Raw genomic sequence first — 27,764 nt, forward strand, 5'->3', positions numbered from 1 at the left:
AATGCAACTACACTGGTGGAGAGTTGTGCTTTGTTTTGTAATGCCAAAAATTACCAGACTTTCCCCAGCCCAGTCCAAACCTGCAAAACTGCTTTGAAAATATAGGACTTTGTCTAAAGCACCCATAAATAACCGTGAGTGAGAAGTGGTGAGTGCACAATAAAAGCCTCATCTAGAAAAGCTGTATTAGTCATGATAGCCAAAAGGGAGCCTACATATTGAAAGGGCTGGCTCTGATCACCAGATGATGAGGCCAAACAATAGGGGACAGCAATCTACATCACATCCTGTTTTTGAGCTTCGAAAGTACATCTGGCTAGTTAAAGTTGGATACAGAGTGCTCAACCTCTGTTTCGATCCAGCAAGGCAGCCTGTGGTATTGAATTTTAATACATAAAGAATGTAGCAGGGCTTCACGTGTGCTCTTTGGGGTTCGTTGCCAGCATTGTGCTCCCGAGTGCTAGAAACCTCCCAAAATATAACAGGCATTGAAGTTCGATGCTTTAAATGTAATTATTATTATTATTATTATTATTTATTTATATAGCACCATCAATGTACATGGTGCTGTACAGATAACACAGTACATAGCAAGACCCTGCCGCATAGGCTTACAATCTAATAAGTTGTAGTTAACAATAAAGAGGGAAGGAGAATGCAAACAGGCACAGGGAAGTGTAAACAGGCACCGGGTAGGGTAAAGCTAATAGTATAGAGTCAGAACAAACTCAATATTTGAAGGCTATAGGGAAAAGAAAAGTTTTTAGCTGAGTTTTAAAAGCAGTGATTGAGTTTGTAGTTCTCAAGTGTTCTGGAAGTGCGTTCCAGGCGTAAGGGGCAGCAGAAGAAAAAGGACGAAGCCGAGTAAGGGAAGTGGAGGTCCTTGGGCAGGCAAGAAGCATGGCATCAGAGGAGCGGAGAGCCCGGGCGGGGCGATAGTGTGAGATGAGAGAGGAGAGATAGGGAGGAGCTAGACCGTGAAGAGCCTTGAAGGTCAGCAGGAGAAGTTTATATTGGATTCTGGAGTGAATTGGAAGCCAATGAAGAGATTTCAGAAGTGGAGTGACATGGTCAGAGCGGCGGGCCAGGAAGATGATCTTAGCGGCAGAGTGGTGGACAGAGACCAGCGGACTGATGTGAGACGAAGGAAGGCCAGAGAGAAGAAGGTTGCAGTAGTCCAGCCGAGAGATAACCAGTGCGTGAACGAGAGTCTTGGCAGAAGAGACAGACAAAAATGGTCGAATCCTGGCAATATTATATAGGAAGAAACGACAGGATTTAGCTACAGCCTCGATGTGAGGAGTAAAGGAGAGCGAGGAGTCAAATATAAAGCCAAGACTACGAGCTTCCTTGACCGGAGTAAGCGTGACATCGTTGACAGTAAGAGAGAATGAGAGGTGAGGAGAAGGTTTAGGAGGAAAAACAAGCAATTCAGTCTTTGCCATGTTAAGTTTCAAACGACGATGAAGCAGCCAGGCTGAGATATCTGAAAGACATGCTGAGATACGATCGTGAACATCTGGAGAAAGTTCCGGAGATGAAAGATATAATTGTGTATCATCGGCATACAGGTGATATTGGAGGCCGTGAGATTGAATAAGCTTGCCCAAGGGCAGCATGTATAGAGAGAACAACAACGGGCCAAGCACCGAGCCTTGCGGAACCCCAACTGAAAGGGGAAAAGAGGAGGACGAGCTGCCGTTAGCCGACACGCTGAAAGAGCGACCCTCTAGATAGGAGGCGAACCAGTTATAGACAGAGCCACAGAGTCCAAGGTCATGGAGGGAATCTAAGAGAAGATCGTGATCAACCGTGTCAAAGGCTGCGGTTAGATCAAGGAGAATAAGAATGGAATAATGGCCTTTAGACTTGGCAGTAAGGAGATCATTGGTGATCTTGGTAAGGGCTGTTTCAGTGGAATGCAAAGGACGGAAGCCAGATTGAAAGGGATCCAGAGCAGAGTTATTAGAGAGAAAGTCAAGACAACGAGAGTAGACCAGACGTTCCAGGATCTTTGAGACAAAGGGCAGGAGGGAGACAGGTCGGTAGTTAGACAGTGATAGTCGATCAAGAGTGGGTTTTTTGAGAATGGGAGAGACTGTAGCATGTTTAAAAGCAGAAGGAAATGAACCAGAGGACAGAGAAGAATTAATGATGTGAAGCAAGGACGGGAGAATAGCGGGGATAAGATTAATAAAGACGCGAGAGGGAATCGGATCACGGGAACAAGTGGAAGGCTTCGATGAGCGCAGTATTTTAGACAGTTCATCAGCTGAGACCGAAGGGAACGCCGAGAGAGTTGAAGGAGGAACTGACAGGTGAGGGGCAGGAGCTGGAAGCGGAGCAGAGTTGGCTAGATCTGAGCGTATAGTTTGGAGAGATGTTAAAGTTATGAGATAACTGCAGTTATGTCATTGAGTTATGTATGAGAAGGGAGACAAAAAGGCAAATGCTTTTCATGAGACGTAGTAGGCTCCTTTTATTAGTTACAGGAATGCATTTTCAAAACCAAATGTAATTAAAGGAAATTGTTGAGCTTTAAGATATATTCCAGTTTTCCTAATATAGGATATGGGATGATCCATACTTTCCTGCATGTGCAGCTGCACGTATGGGATTCTAGTGAACTTCTCCCCACCCCTTCTGCTGGCCCTCAGCTAGGCGCACTAACTCTGTGCCAGGCACATTGTAACATTACGTGCCTCACCATTGCTGGCTGAGGGGAGGCCCTTTGGCACCTTCTATTTCTTAAAATGCCAGATTGATTGCACTGGCCCTGAGTTTCACTCAAGATTTTTCTTTAATCAAGATAGGAAGGATTATTATTATTATTATTATTTGCCCACCTCTCCATTTTGATTGAGGCGGGGAACAACAATAAACGATAAAATACACAATTCTAAATTAAAACGTAATATACATTGTTAAAAACATCCTAAAAAACGTTTTAAAAATGTTTTTAAACATTTTAAGCAATGTTTGATGCTTCCTTTTTACATGCTCCCTCGTTGCCTTCAAGACATTTTGCTGCCTGCCCTGAGGCAAAAAGACAAGATGGCGCCTCCTGCCCTCCATTCCATGTCAACCAGATTAGCTGTTGAATCTTACTTCAACAATGGTGAAGGGTCAGTATCCTCCACTGCCTCCGAGGGCACCAGGCTAGCTTAGGGGACACCACATAGCACACAATTTTGTCCCTGCCCCTCAGCACCTGCCGTCTGAGGCATGTACCTCACTCTGTCTAATGGTAGGGCCAGCCCTGGTTGCTTTCACTATTGAAAAAAGCATACATTCAAACACACAAGGGCCAGATCAACCAAACAACTCATGATGGCACCATGTGTATATTGGCATCACTACAAGTGTTAGAAGACATGTTAACGCTGAAACTACAGTCTGAGGGAAATGTGGGGTTCCCATACCCATGTTTATCTTGTGATGCTAATGCAAGGCAAGGGCATTTGCTGAGGAGAACTGGAGGGCAGGAGGCGTGTATTTATTTATTTATTTATTTTTATTTATTTATTACATTTCTATACCGCCCAATAGCCAGAGCTCTCTGGGCGGTTCACAAAAATTAAAACCATTCAAAGTATAAAACAACAGTATAAAACCATAATATAAAATACAATATAAAAGCTCAACCAGATAAAAGTGCAGAACCAGATAAAAAAACAGAAGAGTAAGTGCTGAACTCTTCTGTAAACACCACCTTCCCCTCACATCCTCTCTCCACCCCACCTTGCTGTTCCCCCCCCCCCCCATCTGAACTCTGAGACTAGAAATAATTGGTGGAGGTGGATGGGGAGGAGAAAACCAGTGACAGACTGGACAAACACCCCCTTCCTCTTGTCCGGTCTCTCCTGCAAATTTTGTCTTCAGTCAGCAAAAACTGGTTTAGAGGAACATGCATTTGTGGAGGTAATTTATCGCTCTAGATTTTAGCTGCATTGATTCAGGTCCACAGATGAAAAATTAATTAATTAAGCCTGTAGTAAAACATATTTTCTTTCTTGTTTCCTTTTCCCTTTGTGTGTCCTCAAATACTCATGTCTAGTGTTACTAATATTATTTTTTCTTCTCACTTTCTCTCATCTTTGTGGCATGTACTGTATGGCTATGTTTGATATTTATGCATTTCCTCCCCTATTTTCTACTACAATGAAAAAAATCTCAACACTAAGTAGTCTATTTTGGGTGTGCTTTGTAAGCCATTGTTTTTAAAAATGGCCTACTAAATTAGTATTCAGATGGTATGTAACACCAGTAAAGTTAAACAAATTGTGTAGATTAAACAATGAAAAAGGGGTTTGGGAAGTGAGGGGATTCCCTAAATATGTAGTGTGTTTGTATGGTGATAAACTAATTTGGGAGCAAGGGATAAAAAAGATTTATACTAGAAATGTTAGGGAAGTGCCATAAGTAATACTGAATTTTTAAAATTAGCACATACTGACATTATTCCAGTGAACAACAAATAATTCCTTTTAACCCTAAACAACTCTCTTAAATGGTAGTTGCCAATTTTTCAACCAGCCTCTGAAGCTCTTTAACAATGGCTTGATGTGTAGATATTAAGATACGCTTGCATTTATTTCTATGCTCTGAAAACCTTTCACCGATTGAGGCAGGAGACAAGGCTGTTTTCTTCAGTTGACAAGGCTATTTCTAACTTGACAGTGCTTGCTGAAAGTCATACTTTTGGATATAGAAGGTGACCAGATGAAACTGAGGACTGGGCTTCTGCACCATTACATTAATAGAGCCTCCATTGCTTTTCCTATCTCAGCATACTTTTGTCTGAATATTTTGTCCAGTGCCCACTGAATTAGTCTATCAGAAGCTTCCTCTATCACCATGATAAGACCTCTGAACAAATTGCAGGTGGTTCTCAACACCACACCCTTTAAATAGCATCTTTGGTTGGCATTCCACCTGAGAAAAGGTTCTGTGGAACTCAAAAACTTGCACATCTCATGAATCTTCATTGGCCTGAATAAAGGGATTACTTTGTTATCTATCCTTCTTTGGATCTTTAAGAGTTGTGTAGAAGAGGGGACTTTTGGCAGATGCAATTTTTCACACCAGAATGCAGCTGGAGTAAGTAAAACGTTCAGCTTGTCTATAAATTTCCTTTTACACAACCATTAAAGCTGTAAATCCCTTTAAAATCAGTGGGAGGACTTAGTTTAGACACGCTTAGGATGCAACACTATCTGATATTTAGACAGAAAAGAAATCCTACAACTCCCAGCATTCCACAGCCAGCCATGGCTGACTGGGAAATGCTGGGAGTTGTAAGACTCCTTTTCCCCTTTCTAAACATGCATAGGATTGTGCCCTCAGAGGATTGCACTGCAGCGGTGCAGGAGGAACTTTATCCTTGCACTAGTCCTGACTGGAAACGTTAAACCAACAGTGCAACAATCCTATACATGTCTACTCAGTAAGCCCCATTGAGTCTCTGTGATTTACTCTCAGTCAATGTGTAATTTCAACCCACAGCTCCAATCCTATGCACATCGACCTGGGCGTAAGCCGATCCTTGCATACAGAATTGGGGCTGTAAGCACTGCGACTCTCTCCATGGGCTTTGAGGGTGTTGTTATGAGCTCTCAGCTCCTTTAAGAACTAACCGCGAGCTCCGGAGGAGGAGAGTTTCTGTTACCGTAGAGAGTCGCTAGGAGGCGACTCATCCATCAATGGAGGTTGCGCGCGCGGCGTGGACGGAGGCTGCGCGCGCACCTCGGCAGGGCAAGGCGTTATTTATTAGACTGTTATGGTCCCACTCGGTTCCCGTCGTTGTTGCCTGAACGGTGCCCGGGAAAAGCCAAAGTTGGCTAAAACGAGTTGCAACCTCCCACTCCGCTGCCGCGAAGCTACGGAGGGAGGGCCGAAGTTCCTGCCCAGGGTGAGTGAGAGTGGCTTGGATTAGCGCGGTGGACCACGTGGACAGTATTCAACATTCTTTCTCTTTCCTTTCCCTTTTATGAATGGTTCTTAATAATGGGGGTCTCAATAAATGCATTGCCTTAAAGTGTCAACGTAGCCCCAGCATCTACAGTGCCGTCCCTAAGCAAGTGTACTTTCCGAACTAAACCCCACCAAATTCAGGATTATTTGTTTTATTTGGGGTTATTCCTTAATCCCGTTTCCCTTCAAATAAATTCAAAGCAGCTTGCAAACATCATCATCATCTTAATACGAGCAAGCAACAGTAAACATATAATGGCATAGCCTCAAGTAAGTGTGTGTAATGCAACTTTAGAACATAAGAACAGCTTGGCTGGATCAGACCAAAGGCCCATTTCATAAACCAGCTTCCTGTTTCTGTTTTCTTGTGACTACATATAAAAAACGGTATTGTAGAGCTGGGGAAAGTGCAGAGAAAGGCAATCAAAACGATCAAGGGGGTGGATTAACTCCTCAATGAGGAAAGTCTGGAACTGTTTACCAAAAAAAAAAAAAAAGTGAGTAAAAGGAGACATGATAGAAATTAGGTATTATGTGGAGGTGGATAGATGTTTTTCACCCTCATAATATTAGAAGGTGGGCTCATCCTATGAAGCCGACTGGTGGGAGATTTAGGACAGATAAAAGGAAGTACTTCTTCATACAGCACATAGTTAAGCTATGGAGTTCTCTAACATGAGATGTAGTGATGGCCATCTCACTGTGGAATACTCTGGCATATTGGGATGCTGAGTACTGTGTAGAGTTCTAGTCACTGCCGCTCAAAAAAGAGATTGTAGCGCTGGAAAAGGTACAGAAAAAGTCAACCAAAATAATCAAGGGGCTGGAGCAACTCCTCAGTGAGGAAAAGTACAATATTTGGGACTTTTTAACTTAGAAAAAAACAAACAAGTAAGGAGGCACATGAAAGATATATAAAATTATGCATGGTGTGGAGAAAATGGGTGGGTCATCTCATGAAGCTGAGTAGTGTGAGAGTCAGGACAAATAAAAGGAAGGACTTCTTTACATGGTGCATAGTTAGGTTATGGAATTTGCTACCACAAGATACAGCGATGGTCACCAAGTTGGATGGCTTTAAAAGGGGATTGGACAAATTCATGGAGAAAAAGGCTATCAGAGGCTTGGCTCCTCTTATTTTCCCACAGCAGTCAAGCAGATGATTTCACAGGAAGCCCACAAGCAAAGTGTGAAGGCAGTAGTCTTTAACACTTTCTCTCCCGCCCCCCCCCCCGCCCCGCCCCCAGCAACTGGTATTTAGTGACATACTGCTTCTGAACTTGGAGGATCCATTTATCCATCATAACTAATAGCTACTGCTGGACCTAATCTTCCATGGATTTGTTGAATCCCTCATTGAATCCACCTGAGAACACTCATAGCCCAATCTAGCTTTGCAGGAAACATTCATAGTGCGGCTCTATGAATATAAACTCTCTCTTTCCCTCCTCTGCTTCTTCCTGGATCGCTAGGAGGATGTGTTCCCTGGCGCTCTTCCCACCCCCACCGCCTCCAGGAGATATCACCCTTTATGAATTTAACAATGCCCTGGTTTCTGGCCGAAGCTATGAGAAGCTCCCACTTACTTTCCAAGGACAGGTAAGAAACAGTTTTTGACAACAGGAAGAAGCTAGTTATGATCCTCCTATCCTTGCTACCAGCAGGCAGCCTCGAGGGAATAGGCAGCCTTCTCCCGCCTGATGTTCTCCAGATGTTTAAGCTACAGCTCCCAGCATTCCTGACCATTGTGGCTGGGGATGATGGGAGCTGAGAGTCCAAAACATCTAGATGGCAGTAGCTTGGGGAAGGCTAGAGTAGGTATTCCAGCTTGCACTTGGCAATATTTTTAATGAGGGGTGGGTGCTGTACAGCAAGCAAGGAAAAGTAGACTGATCTTTCTTTCCACTTAGCTGAACAGAAGAAGAGGCTGCTCATCTGCCTCTGATGGATCAGCACTTTATTTCTCTCTGCTAGGCTGGGCTGAATTAATATTTTCATTGTGACTGTGGGAGATTAAGGAGTTCCAAGACCCAGCTTCAAAGTTCTAGATATTGTCTGGGACCTGCAGTTGAACTGCTCTAAACTAATGTATGAGTTCTGAGTCTGTTTGGCCATTCCTGTCCAAAGGCTTCCATAGCTACTCATTGAATATGCTCTTTGTCACATAAGTGTGAAATCCTAAAAGGAGCACACAGCCAGAGGAAGATATTCAAAAGAATAAAGGTGGAGGGTGCAAGAGGGTATAGCAAGTGAATATATACACTGGGGAGCAAATAATATTAATAATAATAATAATAATAATAATAATAATGTTCTGCTCCAAGAAAACCTGAATTTTGTGACCTGTCTATTTTGTTTAACTTATTCTATTCCTGCTAGTCATGTGCAGGGGGCAGGGACAATGATCTGTGCAGAGGATGAAGCTCCATGCTTTTAAATGGGATTTTTTAAAACCATTTCTAGCTTTTTGAATTTCAGAAAGCATATCTTTGTAGCATGAAGGGAGAACTATTTTGTTGTTGTTATTATTGGGCAATATTTTCCGGATTGTGAATTCTGCATTCACGAATTCTGATCTACACCTATTTACTAGCAAAACAATATGGCAGACTCCTGTCCATCGTGCTGTTCCAAAACGGAAGCCTAGACGAAGCTTTTGCTTTGGTTGATTCTGTATCTCCCAGTTCTTTTTGTTCATGTAGTTTTGATCAAGGCTGTTCATTCATTCTTAATTGTCTGGATGCTTGTGCAGCTGGAGGACCTGCCTGTCTTGACCATCCGTAAAGACACTCTGAAAGCTCACAGCCGACTGGAACACACCACCAAGCCTGCCTTCATTCATCACTGTGAGTCACTGTGGAAGAGGTGCATCAATGCCTGGTGAGTGTGCACCAAACTAGATATGACAGTGGCAGATCTGTGGGTTAAAACACACATTTGCCCTAAATACATAGAAACAGGTGTGTGTGTGTGTTGGGGGTGGTGGAGAGAGTCCACTCTTAACAGCAAATGGGACGTGTGGGTGAGGAGTGCAAAACCCTCTCCCTCCTGCTGCTTAACTCCCCCTGTATGTTCCTGTCCAACTTGTATGGAAAGGTGGTGGCTGTTGCCAGTTGCAAAGGTCAAGTCTGTGATGCCAAAATATACGCCCCTCCTTACTTCAGTCTCAAGGGGGTATTAATCCTATAACTAACGCTGTAGATGCTCTGTGTGTGCCCCAGCCCTTTGACTGGCATCAGCTAAGACTCAGTCCTGGTTTCTCTGAGCGTTTTGCTTACATCAGCTCCAGCTCCTCTTCATAGGGGTTAGAGAGCTGCTTTAAAAAAAACACCACTGAAGAACCTGCATCCAGATCCCAGTCTCTGTTCTTGCGTGATAAACACCAATTTGCCTATTACTAGCTTGTGCGCTGAAAACAAGATACTTGACGCTCTCTCTTCAAGTACCTTCAAGAGATTTCACGCAATACTCTGCCCCTAGGCGTGACGTTGGTGTGGCCGGTGTGCTTGAAGAGCTTGCAAATGCGGAGGAGGAAGGTGACATGGACGAGGGGATGAATGAGCATTCTTGGACGGACTCTGCCAAGGAGCTAGGTAGCTTTCCAAATAGTTATACACCTTGAGCCCTCATTTTCTTAAACTTTCCACTGCAAAGGTGTTTCCTGTTTGTGACACAGGGGCCTTTTCCATCTTCTGCTTGCTCCTGCAACCCTTTGCTGGATCTGAGCGTTTTTGACTCACATTTCAAACTTCCCCCACTAAGGCCATGGCTAGACGGGGCTATATCCCGGTAATCACCCCAGGACCATCCCTGTGCATTCACATGACGCACAGGGGATCCTGGGAGCAGGGAAGGATGATCCCTCCCTTTCCCCAGGATATCGCTCTACAGTTGTAGCCCGCTTTTTCCTCAGTCTCGGGCTGATCCCGAGACTGCAGAACATGTGGCCGGCTGTCACAGTTTGTCCCGGCTCCTCGTGAGTAACCACAGGACCCGGGCACAGAGCTCCTCAGGAGCTTTTTGCCCATCGGGGGTGGGGTGGGGGGAGCGGGGAAATTTATTTATTTTAAAAAACCCTCACATTTTGCGCAGGAGTGCTCGTGCGGTCCTTCTTTTTCCTTTAAGAAAAAATCCCAAAATGGCAGGTGCGATGTCCTCTTGTCCCTGGGACGTTGAGTGCTGCGTGTAGACGAGGGTGATGATCTCGCGATCATAAAATTGTGAGATTGTCGCCCTCAACCCCTCTCATCTAGCCATGGCCTAGTTCTGAAGCTGGATATGTGCACCTCACCTCTTTTTCACTTATCCCAGCCTGCCATACGAATGGCAGCTGCACTCCTGATGCAGACCAGGCACGCAGTACTCAAAAATCAGTGCAGCTAGAAACAACATTGCTACAACTCCATGTGTGGAGAATTATGTAAGAGGAGCTTAGTACAAAGAACGGAAGAAGGTTTTTCTCTGTAAAGACAATTGATGCTGCTGTGTTCACCCTGGTGTCTCCTCTGTTGCCTTCCAGCTCTTCGATGGATGAAAACTGGATCCCGTTGTACATTAGCATTCTGTTGTTGGGTTTCCTCTCTCCATGGTTCCTTCTTTCCCCATTTGTCGGTAAGGCTTATGGAATGTAGGACTGAGCATGACAGAAAGGCAAGGGTGGGGTGGTGGCAAGAGAGTGTAATCGTCCAAACTGGCTCGGGTACCAGCTACAGCAACTGAGCAGTATTTCCATTTTTATTTTTTTTTAAATGGAGGTGATCTTTTCCTCTTAATGCACACACGGGGCAACCACCAGTTCTTTCAGGACTATATTTAGAGCATAGCTTGCTTTAGATCCAGTTTCAAAACTTGGTCAAATTTTGAGCAGCTGACATTGCAGCACTAATTGTTTCTCCACCTGTCCTTCCCTCCAAAGCTGCAAAGTGAAGACATGATATCAAAATTCTCCCAGGCTGTGGATTGGTAAGTTCTATGTGTTTATGCTTCTTGGCACACATGTCAGAGCTTGTGGCAGTGGGGGATGGAGGAAACACAGGTAGGGCTTACACTTCCTCTGCACCCAATGGGCACTTTGCACTCAGAGGGCTCCCTTGGGTGCAGAGGCAAACCTTCCCCTCCCCCCTTGAACCCAGGCACTAAGGCTGTGCGGTACAGGCACAAAGAACTCATTTCCGAGTAATCCCTGCAAGAATCCTTAATTGCATCCCTACAAACGCACATTGTATTTTCTGCCACCCATGTGCAAAATCACACTTTTACTCAGGATTATTATTCCTACGCATTTGATGGCCTATATGGTTGCCACTATATGGTTGTTTTTAATGGGTAATTCTAAATTTTGTACATTTTAATGCTATTGAAAGTCACCTTGAGTCTTTTTTTTTTAAAGGAAGACATCTAAGAAATTTAATGCAATGATAATAATAATGATAATTAATGATGATAATAATGAATCCTGGAATAACTACAACCTATTGGATTCTGTATTTTTAATCACCAACACAAACTGGACTCCTCAATTCACCCCAAGCATACGTTAAAATATTGTTTGGAGAGAAATCTCCTTCTTCACAATGTTTATTTATCTTGATTGTGAATACAAGGGCAGCAACTGTTTTCCAAGGGCAGCAACTTTGCATTTAGATTTTCTCAAGCACATGCCCTTGGTCTTGCCTACCCTGAATTTGTCTTGCTTCTACGTTTTAGCTTGCATTGTGTGATGAAGCATGCTTAACGCTCCCTTATGGTCCCCTATCCAGGGCAGGCTGCTCCATCCGAGCCTTTGCCTGGCATCCCCACACCAGCAAATTTGCTGTGGCCCTCCTGGATGACTCCATCCGTGTTTACAATACAAACAGGTAAGGGCCGTGGCTGAAGCACTTCTGTTAACACAGGCTGGACTCACCTACTGACTCGCCTGCACTCAGAGGGCCCCCTTGGGTGCAGAGGCAAACCTCCCCCTCCTCCCTTGAACCCAGGCACTAAGGCTGTGCGGTACAGGCACAAAGAACTAATTTCCGAGTAATCCCTGCAAGAATCCTTAATTGCATCCCTACAAACGCACATTGGAACGCACTTTGAACAGTGTGTGTTGTCCACCAGCTTCCCTCAACCTGGTGCCTTCTGGGAGTTTTGGACCTCAACTCCCACTAGCCCCAGTCAGCATGGCCGATGATGAGGAATGCTGGAAGTTGTAGTCCCAAATAACTAGAGGGTACTGGGTTGGAGAAGGGTGCTATACACATTCTGGAAGCTTTAGCTCTCTAGCTACATCTCATCTGTTTGCAAACTTATCATCGCAAGTCTCTATGTGGCAATGGGTTGAGCCTCAGAAAAGATCAATCGTATGGCAGAGCCCAATCCTGTAATTGGACTGCGTAGGTTAGTGAGGACAGAAACAAGTATACTTTAAAGTTCTCAGAGGCAGGGATTCTATAAACGGGGTAGGCTGACTTCAGTCATGCTCAGCTTGCTTTTTACCTGGGCTCCCCTTAACCTGTCGATGTGCTTTGAAATTTACAGTTCAAGGTTGCACACATCAGTTCTCTTAACACCTGTGCATAACCTGTCTATGTGAAGTGATACTGAAATACACTCTTGCCTAAGAACCAAAGAAGTGCCTTGTTGATGGGAGCAAGCCAAGTTCCATCTGAATCGAACAAGGATCCAAGCCAACTCCAGGTGCCAAGTAATCCACCAGAAATAAGTCCCAGTGTGCCAGAGGACCGCTAGCCAGTCTTCTGCCACTCCTCATGTATAGCTCCCTGTACAAATGAAAGAAGTTGCTTTATTCTCCTTGCTGTTGTTACTCAACACGAGCAGGAAGTTACGTAGCTGGCACTAACTGGAATGGAGGATGAACCGGATTCGTATCCATCCAGTAAATCAGTGTAGCACTGTGGCTTGGGCTTGGCTATGGTAAATCCTATGTCAGAGCCCCAGATTATGAAGCTTGCAGGGAGGCCTTGGACAAATTGCCAGTTATCAGTTCTTGCTCTGCTACAGCTTGCCCACTCGGGAAGGTCCCTGGCTCTGTTGTTTTCCTGTGGCTACCTCTGCTCTGCTTCTCTTCTCCAGTGCCACCGTCCCAATCCTGAAGCATCGCTTGCAGAGGAACGTAGCATCGCTGGCATGGAAGCCACTGTGTGCGTCCATTCTCGCGGTGGCGTGCCACAGCTGTGTGCTGGTTTGGCATCTGGATCCCACTTCCCTTTCCACCAGGTAACGAGCCAGTTGTTGTAGGCCCACCTGCAGTTTGCTCAGCAGTGGATGCCCACGTTGGCCGACAGGCACAGCCCATCATTGTCACAACTTATGCTTTAAGGAAACAATTAGCAGATTTCTGATGCTTGAGACTGAAGAGGACTCTTCCACCACCACCCTTTTCCATCTTAGAGCTGTGTATACTCTGTAGCCCTTTCAAATTTGTTATCTGGATAAATTGTTCAAGCAAATGAGTGCAATTTGTATAACGCTCAGCTTCCGCTACCCATTGGGGAGGGTCACCATGCTGGAACTCCTGACTTTTAGAAGTGCTTTTTAGCCCTCGCTGGGTCCTGATTATCTCACTAGGCTAGGGCTAGGCAACCTGGTGCACTCCAAATATTTTACATTTCAACTTCCATTACCCCCAGCCAGCATGATGGGAGTTGTAATCCAAAACATCTGGAGAGCACCAGCTTTCCTACTCCTGCACTAGGTGCTGCACATGTGTATATGTTGAAAGCTGGCATTCTCTGGGTGGGAATTCTGCACTGGACAACAATGGCCATCTCAGGTGTACAGACAATGTCCAGCCGTGCCTTTATTGTTTCCAGGCTTCCATTGCTCCTGTTCCTGAAGGAATGATATTCCTTTGTTTCTTGTCCCTGCAGGCCTTCCTCTGGATGCGCCCAGGTGCTTAGCCACCCTGGTCGTAGCCCCATCACCAGTCTAGCCTGGGCACCCAGTGGAGGATTGCTTCTATCTGCCTCGCCTGTTGATACTGCCATGCTTGTGAGTAGGATGCACAGTGTGAGCAAAAATGAATTTATCTCCTAGCATGTTCCCCAAAAAACAGAAATGGTTTAATAAAAATGTTATGATACAATATTCAAAGTTCAAATGGAGCTATACATACTAAAATAAAATAGCGAATCCATAAAAAGTATTAAATACTTGGTAATATAAATATTTAATACTTTAACACCAATTATGGATTAGTTATATTACCAAGTGTTTCTTCATACTTTTTATGGATTAGCTATTTTATTTTAGTATGTATAGCTCTATTTGAGCTTTGAATATTGTATCATACCAATTTTCTTTAATCCTTTTTGTTTTTGGATTGACTTTGGTTTAAGACATCTCTTTTTATAATAGCTTGTTCCCAGTCAGACAGATAACGTTCTTACAATAGTCTTAAAGTGAATTTTCTGCACCTTATTCCCAAGGTGTGTGCCCATGATAATCGGCCATGGTTGAAACAGCTGAACATGTCTTATACACACCATACTATAAGGATATTCATTTCCATTATATCACTCCAATTTTAACAAAATTTCCAGATAGATCTGACAAGTTTTATTCCTCCCTTCTCCTTTCAGACATTACCAATAAATTCACTCTCAAGGTGGCAAAATTTTGTGTCTGGGCAAGCTGTATTCGGAATCAGATGATTAAATCCTATTATAATTCACTTTAACATCCAATTTATGTGCATTTTTGCATTTGCAGTTTGTATTTCCTAGTTGACCTCATATTTTGTATTTTTAGTGGCTGGGCTGTGTCCATAACTAAATAAACTACAGCAAGTCTAAAAATGATGGATATGTGCTTCCTCTTTGGTTCTTAGCTTCCTCTTTCAGAAGGAGAGACACTTTTTTCCTCCAAAAACAATTTCTCCTCTTTCACCTTGTTCATGTTAGGTGTGGGACGTATCCACAGAAAACTGTATCCAGTTGCCATGGTTTGGAGGAGGTGGGGTCACATATCTAGCTTGGTCGCCTGATGGCAGCAAAGTACTAGCAACTACACCTTCGGCTGTCTTCAGGTGAGTAGAGAGGGCCTAAAAGCCAGTGGTCTGGGATCAGTCCCCCCTTGGCCTTCGATAGCCCTGGATCATCATGACAGGTTAATCTAGAGAAGCCTTAATTGCTGCAGCTGTCCTTCCAAGCCTGCCCGTGCTTTAAGATCTTCAGGGGAAGCCCTTCTCTCAGTCCCACCATCATCACAGGCACACCTGGTAGGAATGCGGGAGAGGGCCTTCTCGGTGGCTGCTCCAGTGCTCTGGAAATCTCTTCCCAGGGAAGCTAGACCGGCTCCCTCCTTGATGTGCTTTAGGAGGCAGGCAAGGACTTTTTTGTTCCGGCAGGTCTTTGACGAATAATCAGGATCTCTGTGCGAAGGACTTTTAAAACTGCCATTTAAAATGTTTAAATGTTTTAGTATTGGAATAAATTTAATAAATTTTTAACTTTGTATATTTCTATTTATAGGTTTTAGATGTATATGTTTTAAATTTTGTAATGCCACCTTGAGGCCCAGCATTGGACAAAAGGCGGGATATAAATAACAACAACAACAATAATAACAACAACAATAATAATAGCATTTCTTTAAACTGAATTGCACCTTAAGTGGGTTTGCTTTGTTTTATATGTTAAGTTTTACTACATTGTTGTATTTTACGGTTTTGTGTTTTGTTCTGTGAACTGTCCAGAGAGCTTTGGCTCTTGGGCGGTATATAAGCACAATTAAAAAATGAAATGCCCCCCCCCTCTCTCTCCCCCGGCTTGTGCATCTCTTTGCAGGGTGTGGGAGGTTCAAATGTGGACTTGCGAGAAGTGGCCAACTATCAAAGGCCCGTGTCGGGTACGTTGGGGAGCATCATGGGGAAAGGCTTTGGAAGTGGGCAGAGAGAATGTGTTGACAAGGGCAAAAGCAGCTGGAAATCCAGGCCTCCTTGGGTTCTACTGCCTTCTTTTAGGTCTACTTATTTAGATTTATAGCCCATCCTATTTAATAGCACACAGGGTGGTTACATTAATTGATTTTGTTCGTCATTAGGATGAATCTATGAATTCAATCCCTATTTGCGCAAGAAAGATACAGTCATTGGCGCTGTGAGACAGTGTGTGTTTTCATGAAGGCTGCTCAGGGAGTCTGTGGCTTTGATGAGATTTTTTAAAAACATGGGCCTCCTAGGTGTGGGTCCATCTATTGCTCACTTGACCACATGGGCTCTATTCAAAGCCCCTGACTCATCCAAGCCTCACTTTATCAGACTTCTTTGCCCGGCTGCCAGTTCCCATGTATTAATCCCTGACCCCTCCCTCCTTCACCATGTACATCCTGGCAAGCTCCCATTTGCAGAACTTGGCACATCTTGTCTTGGAAGTCATGGTATGTGTCTTTAGCACAGGATTCTAGACCCTTTGCTGTGCCTGAGTTTAAAGTTCACCTGCCTGTGTCTCTCCTGTGTTCTTCCCCACCCGCCAGACTGGCTGCTGGAGTCCGGATGGCAGTCGCTTGCTTTTCACAGTCCAGGGTGAATCAGTGATATATTCCTTGTCTTTCTTAGAATTCAGTGGTGAGTATATGAGATGTTCAACTATCCCAGAAACTCTGTGCATGTGTGTAGTGTGAGGGTGATGGTACAATGCTGAACAAGTTGTCTGCTGGTTTGTGGAGTGGCTTTAGTGCCCTTTATAGGTCCTAATCCATACCCATTATTAATACAGATTTGGTTATGTTATGTAACATATTCTGCAAGCAGAAGACATTGCACAAAATAAACAAATAGATGCAAATCTGCATGCGTCGTAGGATTCAGCTTTTTTGCACGGACATTTATTTATTTTATTTATTATTACATTTATATCCCGCCTTTTTTCCTCTTAAGGAACCCAAGGCAGCGTACCTAATCCACCTCCTCTCCATGTTATCCTCACAACAACAACCCTTTGAGGTGGGTTGGGCTGACAGTCTGTGACTGGCCCAAAGTCACCCAGTGGATCTCCCAACTCCCAGTCCAACACTTTAGCCACTATACCACACTGGCTCATTGCATTGATTTTCACAATCTCACAGCTTTGGTTGTTAATGCTAGGAAATGGACGAGTTGGGGGGAACAGGATGACACACACCCCTAACACCACACAAACAAACTTCTAGGGAAATGCTAAGAAAGTCACAGCCTACGTAGGAGAGGTTTTGGAGTTGAAAGCATTTTTTTCTCAATTGTATGGGATTGGAAAGGAATTTCTTTCAGCGAAATATTGGTCAGTGGGCATGGATGCGTGTGTTTGCCTTCTGTCTGTAGTGTATAATACAGCTTGCTTCTGCTCTCTGCTTGTGGTTTGCTGACCAAGGTCTGGAGGATTCTGCTGGTGAATATGCCGTGCCAACTCCAGAGGGTGGTGAAACTGGGCATTTGCTGGGTCCCAAAGACCAACAAAGAGCACACTGTTCCATCAAATGCTGCCATGATCTCTTTGCCTCTGGTCTCCATGGGTGCTTTGTGCAATGTAAAAGGATTCTCAGTTCATTTGCCCTGGCTCTACCAGGGGTGAAAGGGCAGTCATCCCCAGGGGTGGGGCAAGATCTGTTCTTTACATATAGACCTATTAGACCACTACGATCTGCAGGGGAGGCCTTGTTGTCCATGCCACATACTGCAGAATCCCATCTGGCAGCAACATGGTAACGGGGCTTCTCAGTGGTGGCCCCGTCCTTCTGGAATGACCTCCCCTCTGCGATACGCCAGGCACAAACAATCATTCACTTTTAGCAATTATTAAAAATGTATTTGTTTACCCTGGCTTTCCCCAAACATTAATTTGCCTAAATGCTGCTGTGCTTCTATAATGATTTATTGTTTTTATCATATGTTGCAAATTGCTTTGGGATCTTTAAAATGGGAAGCAGTAATAAATAAATAATACAGGAAAGGTAATACAGGAAAAGGACCACACTGGAGATGGGCTGCTTCCCTCTTTTTCATGTAAGGAATAGATCCTCCCCATACACACACTCATGCTTTTTATGCATTATACCAGGCAGATGTATGGATAAAATACACATAATTTCTCTGTTGTGTCTAATCTGGCCATTTCTGTGCGTTGCCCAAGGGTCTCTGCAATCCTAGAGCCAACACTGCCCTCCCAGATTATTAATGGGTCACGGAGTTGAGATCCTGTCTCAGGCCAGGGGATTGAACTCGGTGACCTTCTGCTCCTTTGCAGCCTCCAGTTCTCTACTATTTCTTGATTGCTTACTTACTCTGTTTGTATCTTGTCCTTCATCTAAGAAGCTCACGTCAATGTACGTGGTGTTTGTTTTGTCCTCCCAGTGACCCTGTGAGGTGTTGTGAGGCTGAGGAAGGATGATTCTTTGAATGGCTACCCAGTAAACTTTGTGGATGATCAGGGGATGGATATAGGCACTTATCGTCTCGGAAAGTTGCTTGCAGCTGTAATGTTCTCCCTACCTACTGTTTACCAGGAAGATGCCTCTCTTTAATTTCAGACCTTGTTGCTTGTTCCCTGACCTGCCACACAGCATTGTTTATCATCTTGTACTTACTAGCACTTTCCTATGGTTAACAATTCCCATCTTCCCTTCTCCTACTGCTTTCCCTTGTAATGAGGCTTCCGTCCTCCGGTATTTCAGGTGAACAGCAAGGGCAGGTTGGTGGGTCAAAAACGGCCTCCATCGTGGCAGATCTGTCAGAAACCACCTTCGAGACTCTATATGGGGAGGAGAGGTAAGAGAAAAAGGGACTCTGGACAAAGCTGTGTGTATGCCGTGATTCCACACGAGCAGCACGTAAGTGCAGAAGTGGGTATTAGGTAGTTCAAGCTTCTAGCCTTTAAGGGTGCAAAGGCAGGCTGGAAAACATAGATATGGTCGGTGGAATCTCATAAAGGGAATCGGTGGGGTGGGGAGCTGCTGAGCAGCATTTCCAGTGATCAGAAAGACTTCCAGGTATCATTCCACTTCCTGTTTATAAACACAAGCAGCCTTCTTGCTTTCAGAGAGAATGTTTTTTTAAAAATACCCTGCAATTATTATTTTTAGAAGTTTCTAAAGTGCATATTTATTGCTTTGAAATGCTGATATGTTTTGTTTATTTTGCCTAATTCTGATCCTGCCTGTCATATGGAGGGACAAAAATGAAAGCATTGTGACTCTGAAGCCTTACTCCCTTTACTGCTGGAAGTCCTGCTCAGTTGCCATCTGGGTTGTGAAGTTTTGCTAGGTGCTGCCCATACATTTTCTAGCCCAGCTTTCCCCAACCTGATGCCTTCCAGGTCTTTTGGACTACATCTCCCATCATCCCTGACCATTGGCCATGCTAATAATAATTGGTTGACAGAAACTCTAGGCCAAAACATCTGGAGGTCACCATGTTGGGAAACGACTGTCTAATCTATTTGTCTAATCTTAACTGCCAGAATCTTGCCTGAAAAAACCCAACCACCCTTACTTCCCCCAAACCCCTGAAGTTCATAGCATGTTGAATTCTGCACCCACAGCAACATATGCACAATCCTGGCAGTAAATAAGGACCTTTTTTTTTTAGCTAGTTTTGTTATGTTTATCCATATCTTTAAAAATGTGTAAATTTAACAAGCAGCATTCGACTGCTGTGGTATTTCTGCTATGCAACTTTAATTACCAAGGGGGTGAAGATCTGCGTCCTGATCTAGATCCCAACCTTTGTCTTCCCATCATGGCTGAAGTTCAAACAAGGATCTCTCATCTTGGATATTTCTTGTGTTTTGCCTTGTTTGGCTTTTTCTCATTGTGCCCCTATGTTCCAGGATTGGAGGAGAAGTGCATTCCATGGTTTGGGACCCAAGCGGTGAAAGGCTTGCAGTTGTCATCAGAGGTAAAAGTCTTGCATCTTCAAAAATCTGACCAGGCTGGGGGAGATGAGTGGGACTGTGTGTGTGTTTCACGCAGCAAGCCAAGGCAGAATATTGAGCCTGGAGCAAGGGCATGTATACACAAGTACCATGTTTTGTCAAGTGGATAGCATGGTGTTGTTTCTATTTGCCCTATTTCCAAATGCACGTGAGCAGCTGCCTGGTCTTTTCCCAGAAGACACATGCACACATACTTCTCAGCTTTGTTCTCTTTGTTGAAAAAGGGTGGGGAGGCGCACCAAACACACAGAAACAAAACGAAAATTGGTATGTTATTTTTAAAAAAAATCTAAAATAGTAAAGTACCTAATGATTAGGTGAAGGCTTCCAACAGGAGCACAAGAATACAGTTTTCCTAGGCCAGATTTACATCTTGTGCTTGTGCCCTGGAAGAAGGTCTCACCAAAATGAGTTGGGCTTTTTATAAAGACATTTTATTTTGTAAAATTCATGTTTTTTTCACTTCCATTTTGAGATGCTGTCTCTTCTTTGTTTCTACATTTATATCTCCCCCTTCTTCTTAAGGAGCTCCATGGGGTTGTATATGGTATTCCCTCTGCTTTTTTAAATCCTCACAACAACCCTGTGAGGTAGGGTAGACTGAGGGTTACACCCTTAAAGGCAGCCTAGAATAGTTTTAAATTAAATAACTGCCCTAAGGTCATCCAGTGAGCTTCATGATTGAGGGAGGACTTGAACCTGAGTCTCTCTGGTCCTAGTCAAACACCCTTAACTGCTACCCCACACTGGTTAGTAATATGTTTGGATATTTTAGAATAGTTCCTGATGATATATTGGTAGCTAGAGAGAGGATGCACAAGAATTTTAGCTATCAAGTGGGCTAAAGCTTCATTATGTGTCCTGTATCCAGTGAGATAAATGATGAAATATGACCAGATGTTCACTAATCTGCTTAATTTTAATTTTATATTCTGACTGTAAAACTTTTTGTTTGATGCAGAATTTAAATTTATTTTGGTGCAGAACAGTGATATTTTAAGGGCCAAAGCATCATGGTGACAATTTTCCTTTTGCTTTCTCTCGGTCCTCCCCACTCCCACCATTTTAGGAGTCTTGCTGTTCTTCTTGACCCAGTACTTGAGTATGCCTAGTCAAAAAACATGCATGTCCCACCAAGTGAGAAGTGCATGTACTCTTTGGGGCGTGTTTCTTAAAATATACACAAGCAACAGTTGGGAAAGGTTCAGGCCACCACTCATGTATTTGATAAAATGGGCAATGGTGAAAAAATCTGCCCTTCTTACTTGACAAAGTGCGTGCACATATTGTACTTGCGCATGCTCCAAAAAGAGAAATGAGAGACAACCTTTTGTTTCACCCTGTCCTCCTGAAGAGAGGGCAGGCGTGCCACGCGTAAGCTTAAGAGCATGAAACGGCTTGCACTTGTGGTGCTTAAAATAACTTCTCTAATCTGCATTTTAAAGCATTCTGTGATTTTCTCTAAAGCTGGAGCTTCAGAGAGAAAGAGAGAGAGGTCCAGGCTGCATCTTTATTCAAAATTTCTAAAATGAGATTCCAAATCAGATAGGCCTGCTCTGAATCTTTGGGAGAACATAGGAGTGAGTGACAGCTGATGGACATGTTGCAGAAAAGGAATCCATTCAGCATTCATGTTCTGCTCCCAGAGTCTATACTACTATGGTCCCTACGTACTCTGTAGTTGTGTTCTATTTATTCAGACATAGAAGGAATCAACAATGCAGTCCTATGCATGTCTGCTTATAAGTATGTCCCACTGTGTTCATTGGGGCTTACTCCCAAGTATGCATCTGATTGTGCTGGAAAAGGCAGTCTAATTCATACTGAAAGCATATAGCAGGACTATTGACCGAGCTGGGTGCCTTACGTTAAAAAGATGATCCCTCGCCCAATATATAAGCAATCACCACAACAATGCGAGCAATGGTATCTCAGCACATGAGCCATCAGGTGATCTATTAAATCTTTAATCCCAAAATAAAATCGCTTCTTCCCAAGGGTCATCTCATGAAGCTGATTGGTGGGAGATTCAGGACAAATAAAAGGAAGTGCTTCTTCATACAGCGCATAGTTAAATTATGGAATTCACGACCGCAAGATGTAGTGGTGGCCACCAATTTGGATGGCTTTAAAGGGGGGTTGGATAAATTCCTGGAGGAGAAGGATATCAGTGGCTACTAGCCCTGATAGTTATGTGCTACCTCCAGTATCCGAGGCAGTAAGCCTGTGTGCACCGCTTGCTGGGGAACGTGGGTGGGAGGGTGCTGTTGCATCATGTCTTACTTTGTTGGTCCCTGGCCGATGGCTGGTTGGCCACTGTGTGAACAGAGTGCTGGATTAGATGGACCCTCGGTCTGATCCAGCAGGGCACTTCTTACGTTCTCCCCTTTCCCCCTAATGGAAACAAATCAGCAGACAAATAAGTAAATACGCCGGTATCTTTAAAAAGCCCAACAATTTGCCAGACCATAGACGGCATCCTCCTGGCTCCATATTCGATGAAAAATGCTTTTTCTTTCCAGTTGATGTGCCCTTTGCGAAGAAACAGCTGTGGTTTCCCTTCTAATAAGATAAACATAAAGTAGTTGTCTGGTGTCTTTCTGTCTGTGATGCTAAACAGGCTGGAGCCAGGCCATTATAAGGATGGGAGAACATCCAAAACCCCATGTATTCTGTTGTAAGCTCCCTGCCAGAAGATCTGCTAGGTATCAAAGGCACAAAGCTATCCAAGCCTGAAGCCCTGCCCATGGAGTGTCCTGCCCCTAGCAGTCTCTGGAGATCCCACCAGGCTTTGAAAGCATATTTTTAAGACTATCATCATGGCCTTAAAGGCTACACGCTTTAGAGCAGTAGGATCTGCCTGGCATCTGCCCACAGTCTATCTTTGTGTGCCTCACCCCATTCCCTTACCTTTAGTTTTTCTTTTGGCAGGAAATTGTGATGCTTCCAGCTGCAGAGCCATCATTGCTGTGTTTCGAACCCGCAACAGCCCTGTGTTTGAACTCTTGCCATGGTTTGTATTGGCGTGTTTTGGTTGTTTGATCTTAAACTGGAAATGGATCCCACAAGCCCCACATCCTTCTAGCCCCTGTGCTGCTGGTGTTAACATGTTAGGCGCATGCTTTGGATCAGGACAGGTTATTTGTCCCTTTAGCCCAGGATTGCCTATGTTTGACTGGCAACTGTTCTCCAGGGTTTCAGGCAGAGGCTTTTCTTGTCCCTTGGGTGCCTGATCTCCCTTTTTTGTTTCAACTGGGAATGCCAGAGACTGGGAACCTGGGACCTTCTGTCTGCAGACCAGATGCTCTACCAGATGCTCCAGTCCTATAGTTCAGTGGTAGGAGAGTGCTGTGTTGGGATGAGGGAGCTTCGTAGCTAAATTCCACCAAGCCACGAAAAAACAAAAACAAAAAGGGAACCTGTTCAGGGGCTGTTTCACAGCTGACAGATGTATCTCACAGAAGTAACGTTAGTGGTTGGGTGTACATCTGTTTCCTGTACCTACTCTTCAAGGGAAGCTGTAGTTGGCTGAAGGCGTTCAGCGGCTGCATGCAGTGAAATGTGCTCATCCTATATGAGGGAGGTGAATGTGGCTTTCTACATGGAAGTGATACCTTCACTGAAGATCTAGCATGTGCTCGTCGTCCCTTAGCCCGTACCTTGAGGGTTTTGTCAAGACAAATAATAATTTCAAAGCACTTCAGACTGAAAGTGCCATAGACACAGTTTTGGGTTAAACTACATTTCAACAGAAAAATATCTGAACTCAGTAACAAAGAAACAAAATTCTGTGGTTACTATGAATTATGCAGATTAAGCAAATTTGGAATGTGTTTGCTCTTTTGCATAATTTTGGGGAGAGAGGCATTGCAAGAGGCAATGAAGTCCTAGTCACTGATAATCTCACTGAGCCCCTCTTTGCCAACCACGACTTTTGGGATTTTACCTGCCACTTCCCATATGCTTTTAAGCTCATCTGCAGCCATAAACCTGTGTATTTTAAATATAGAAACACTGGTATTTTGGGGTTACTAATTTCTCCATCCAGTGTGATATAGCTCAGTGGAAGAGAATCTGCTTTGCCTAGGAAAGGTCTCGGATTCAGTCCCTGGCATCTCTAGGGATCTTGAAGATCTGCTGTTAGCCAGAGGAAAGAGTAAAAGGCTAAGAAAAAAGGAAAGGAACCTCTCGTGCAAGCACTGAGTCATTACTGACTCTTGGAGGGACTCCAGCTTTCGCTGACGTTTTCTTGGCAGGCCTTATAGCAGGGTGGTTTGCCGTTGCCTTCCCCGGCCATTATTACCTTTCCCCCAGCTAACTGGGTACTCATTTTACCGACCTCGGGAGGATGGAAGGCTGAGTCGACCTGAGCTGGCTGCCTGAGAACCAGCTTCCACTGGGATCGAACTCAGGCTGTGTGGAGAGTTTCAGCTGCAGAAACTGCTGCTTTACCGCTCTGCGCCACACGAGGCTCAAAAGGCTAAGAAGGACTCGGTATACGGAAACTGCATACGTATACAAGATCCCACTATTATACACTATGATTTAAGTTATTTGGTACATTATTTTAATACTGCAGCATTTTGTTGATTTCCTTGCTGGTATAGTTACTCCCTGTTCTGGATGTGTGTCCAGGGAATGATGAAGCTTTTTCTCTGGTGGATCCAAAGCCTCCCTACCCCTGACCCCATCCCCAGAAAGCCCCCCTTTTTTGGCCTTCCTGCTGGCTGACCAGCGGTGGCAACCACAGCCATGGAGTGTCCTGCTGCTGTCCAGGGGGACCTCCACAGGCAGACCTCCCTCTTCACGCATGGTAGTTGAGGGCCATGGTATGCTAAGGCCTCTGAGATGCCCTCCTGTAGACCATAGGATTGCACCCTAAAGCTGTCTGATTTAAAAGTGGTCCCTGATTAATTGGGCAGCAGACTAAAAAACATTATTTTTTAATACAGAAGCAGTGTGTCTTCTTAGAAAAGGTATCTCTCTCCCTCTCCAGGGTCTGCCTCTTCTAAAATGGATCCTATTACAACATGTGCATGCATCATCTGAAAAACACAAAATACTTAATTTTTTCAGAATGTATATTTTGTTTACACAGTTAAAACTCAAAGCCTATTGACTGAAAAGTCTGTATTCAGGTGACACCCCTAATTGTTTTACTTTAAATATTTATAGTTGGCCTCTTATCTCAAGGTGGTTGCAACTTCTAAAGCATATGCTGCAAAAGAATGCCAAAATAAAAGCAGTAGCAGTATATTCACCCATAGTCAACCCGGCAACCTTTTAGCCAGATTTACATTTCCGAAAGCCAAGATGGAAGTTCTAATGGGAAGATAGAAGAGGGAAACTTTAACATTTCTGCATTTAAATGGGGTCATCCCTGTCTCCCATGCTGAAACAGAATTGGAGATTTTGGCAAAAAGATGATTTCTTACATTACGGGATGGGGGTGAGATGGGGTGTACCATGCATTAAATAGCTTCCGATTTTTTTTAGCTACCTCAGTTCTCAAAAGATAATTGTTTAGGCATTTATTCTGCCCCATCCAAGAGAAGCTGGAGATGGTGTTTTGGTGTGGCTGGTACAATGGGAGAGGCCAACCTGAACAAAACTCCAGCACCATTACAAAAGCCTATGAATATCCCTTGCAATAATGGACTCTCTCTCTCTCTTTCTCTCTCTCTCTCTCCTCCACTTTTCCTCAGTGGATTCTTACAAGGTGAAGATAGTGCAGAGCCTCAGCTGGTTGCTTTCCACCCTTGCTTTAAGAAAGGAGCCCTTCTGACAGTGGTGAGTCCTGTGCTGAGGATGTTGAGGACTGTCTCATATAAAGGGCCTGTTCAGACAACACGCTAGGCCTTGGGTTGGCCGCTAACCCTTTTGCAGCAAATGGTTAGTGAGCGTGTTTAAACCGTGGTTATGTAGCCACCATGGCTAGGACTGGTTCCCAAGTTTTGTTGCTGATGGCAGAATCCAACTTTTCTTGGCACAAGAAAAGGATGTTTTTAGGATGTTTTTTCAGTGTCTACTATGTTTTTAATCAGTATTCTATGTACTTTATGCTTGCTGTTGTTCCCCGCCTCGATCTAATTGGAGAGGCGGGTAAGAAATATATGATGATGATGATGATGATGACTCATCCTGCAGGATATACTCAATGGCCCCGCCTTGCAGCAGGAGTCGGGCTAAATCTAGTGCTCTCCAGTCGACCCCCCACCATTCCCAGCTAGTGGGCCCATTGGCTGTGCTGGCTGGGGACAGTGGGGGTTGTAGTCCCAATGCAACTGGAGAGCACCAGGTTGGGTAAGGCTGGGTTCAAATGTTCCATCCCAAACAGTGTGATAGCATCAGCCGATTGATGGACATTTGCACGGGGCTGGGGCAGGGTATGCAAGCGGTGTCCCCTCTGCTCATGCTGCCTTTGTTTCTGTCTTTCTCAGTGCTGGTCAACCGGAAGGATCAGCCACATTCCTTTCTTCTTTGTGACTGCCCAGTTCCCTTCTTTGAGCCCTGGGCAAAGTCCCCTCGTGCCCTTGGGCAGCAGGAGCAGCGCTCGGGAGCAGCCGCTGTTTTCGGAACTCTGAAGGTCAGCACACGCCTGGCTTGGCCTTGAAACTGCTCCAGCTTCCCTGCCGGACTGTGTAACCCCAGGACACGGGAGATGTCCGACGACGTTTAGGAGTGCAACTTCCTTCAGTCAGGTGCAACTTGGCGTGGATTACCTGGCACGCTGCCTGCCTGTAGTCTTCTGGAACCTGAAGAATTCTTGCCTGCCTGAGACGGACAACTTTGTGGTTGTATTTGAGGCAGAAAATAAAAACACAAAGGATGAATGTCTTATTCCTATTTACTGATTCTTTCTGTGCCAGTTAAGGCATGCATCCTGTAGGGTTGCTTCAGCACTTTCAAACAAAACAGGTTTTGGAGCTTTATATAATCAAGATTCACACTTGTCAAGAGGTATTCAAAGTACATTTTCACTTGCTGCCTGTCCTGAGTGTTTCATAGGTCACTGTGGTTCTCTGTAAATTTCACTCCCTAGAGATAAGAGCCTTTGCCACTGCTTGCATCTTTATGTTGGTATGAAAGACAGGTGAGGCAAGGGGCTCAGAGGCCAAAATGGTGGATGACACAAAACTGGGTGGTCTGGCCAACACCCATGGTGAAAGAATGAGACTGCAAACTAATTAGGACAGGTTGGAAGACTAGCTGAGAGGAACAGGATGACCTTTAACAGGGAGAAATGTAAGGCATTACATTTAGGGAGGAAAAATGAAGGGTACACATACAAGATGGATTCATGGCTTGGAAGCACTAAATCTGAGAAGGATTTGGGTGTGGTCGTCAACAGCAAGCTGAACATGAGTCAGCAGTGTGAGATAGCCGATAGAAGGGCTGACACAGTTCTGGGCTGCATAAGAAGAAGCATTGTATCAAAGATGCGTGAAGTCCTTATTCCTCTACTCGGCACTAGTGAGACCACACCTGGAGTATTGTGTACAATTCTGGGCACCACTTTTCCAGAAGGACATTGACAAGTTAGAACAGGTTCAGAGGAGGGCGACAAAGACGATACAGGGACTTGAGGACATGCCCTATGTGGGGACAGGCTGAAGGAACTTGGGATGTTCAGCCTGGAGAAAAGAAGACAGGGAAGACACGTTAGCAGTGTTCAGGTACGTAAAAGGGGGATGATGGTCAAGAAATGCAGGTTGCTTACCTGTAACTGTAGTTCTTCGAGTGGTCATCTATGCATTCACACATATGGGCTTTGCGCCTGCGCAGAGACCAGACCGGAACCTACTATAGCTGAGTGGAACGTTTTTGGCGGGAACCCCTCCCCCCACGCTACCGCGCATGTCCATGGGGTTCCCGCCCTCA

At 44.5% G+C, this 27,764-nt stretch overlaps 1 protein-coding gene across 2 annotated transcripts; it reads left to right on the forward strand.

The window, feature by feature from the left end:
• The first annotated feature begins 3,853 nt into the window (after positions 1-3,853).
• On the forward strand, positions 3,854-27,153 carry AAAS (aladin WD repeat nucleoporin). Of its 2 annotated transcripts, none has more exons than XM_063123119.1 (17): positions 3,854-3,921; positions 7,446-7,572; positions 8,726-8,853; positions 9,454-9,566; positions 10,493-10,584; positions 10,889-10,935; positions 11,733-11,831; positions 13,051-13,194; positions 13,848-13,968; positions 14,880-15,004; positions 15,765-15,825; positions 16,453-16,543; positions 18,625-18,718; positions 19,779-19,846; positions 22,815-22,896; positions 25,589-25,673; positions 26,324-27,153. In XM_063123119.1, the coding sequence occupies exons 1-17, from the start codon at positions 3,908-3,910 to the stop codon at positions 26,465-26,467; spliced, it is 1,635 nt and encodes a 544-aa protein (XP_062979189.1). In that variant the 5' UTR covers positions 3,854-3,907; the 3' UTR covers positions 26,468-27,153. The 2 variants fall into 2 exon arrangements, with proteins under 2 accessions (XP_062979189.1, XP_062979190.1); XM_063123120.1 differs by lacking the exon at positions 3,854-3,921 and adding an exon at positions 5,785-5,911.
• Positions 27,154-27,764: the final 611 nt, after the last annotated feature.

This window comes from Elgaria multicarinata, chromosome 3 (genome assembly GCF_023053635.1).
Source record: "Elgaria multicarinata webbii isolate HBS135686 ecotype San Diego chromosome 3, rElgMul1.1.pri, whole genome shotgun sequence".
Taxonomy (NCBI): Eukaryota; Metazoa; Chordata; class Lepidosauria; order Squamata; family Anguidae; genus Elgaria; species Elgaria multicarinata.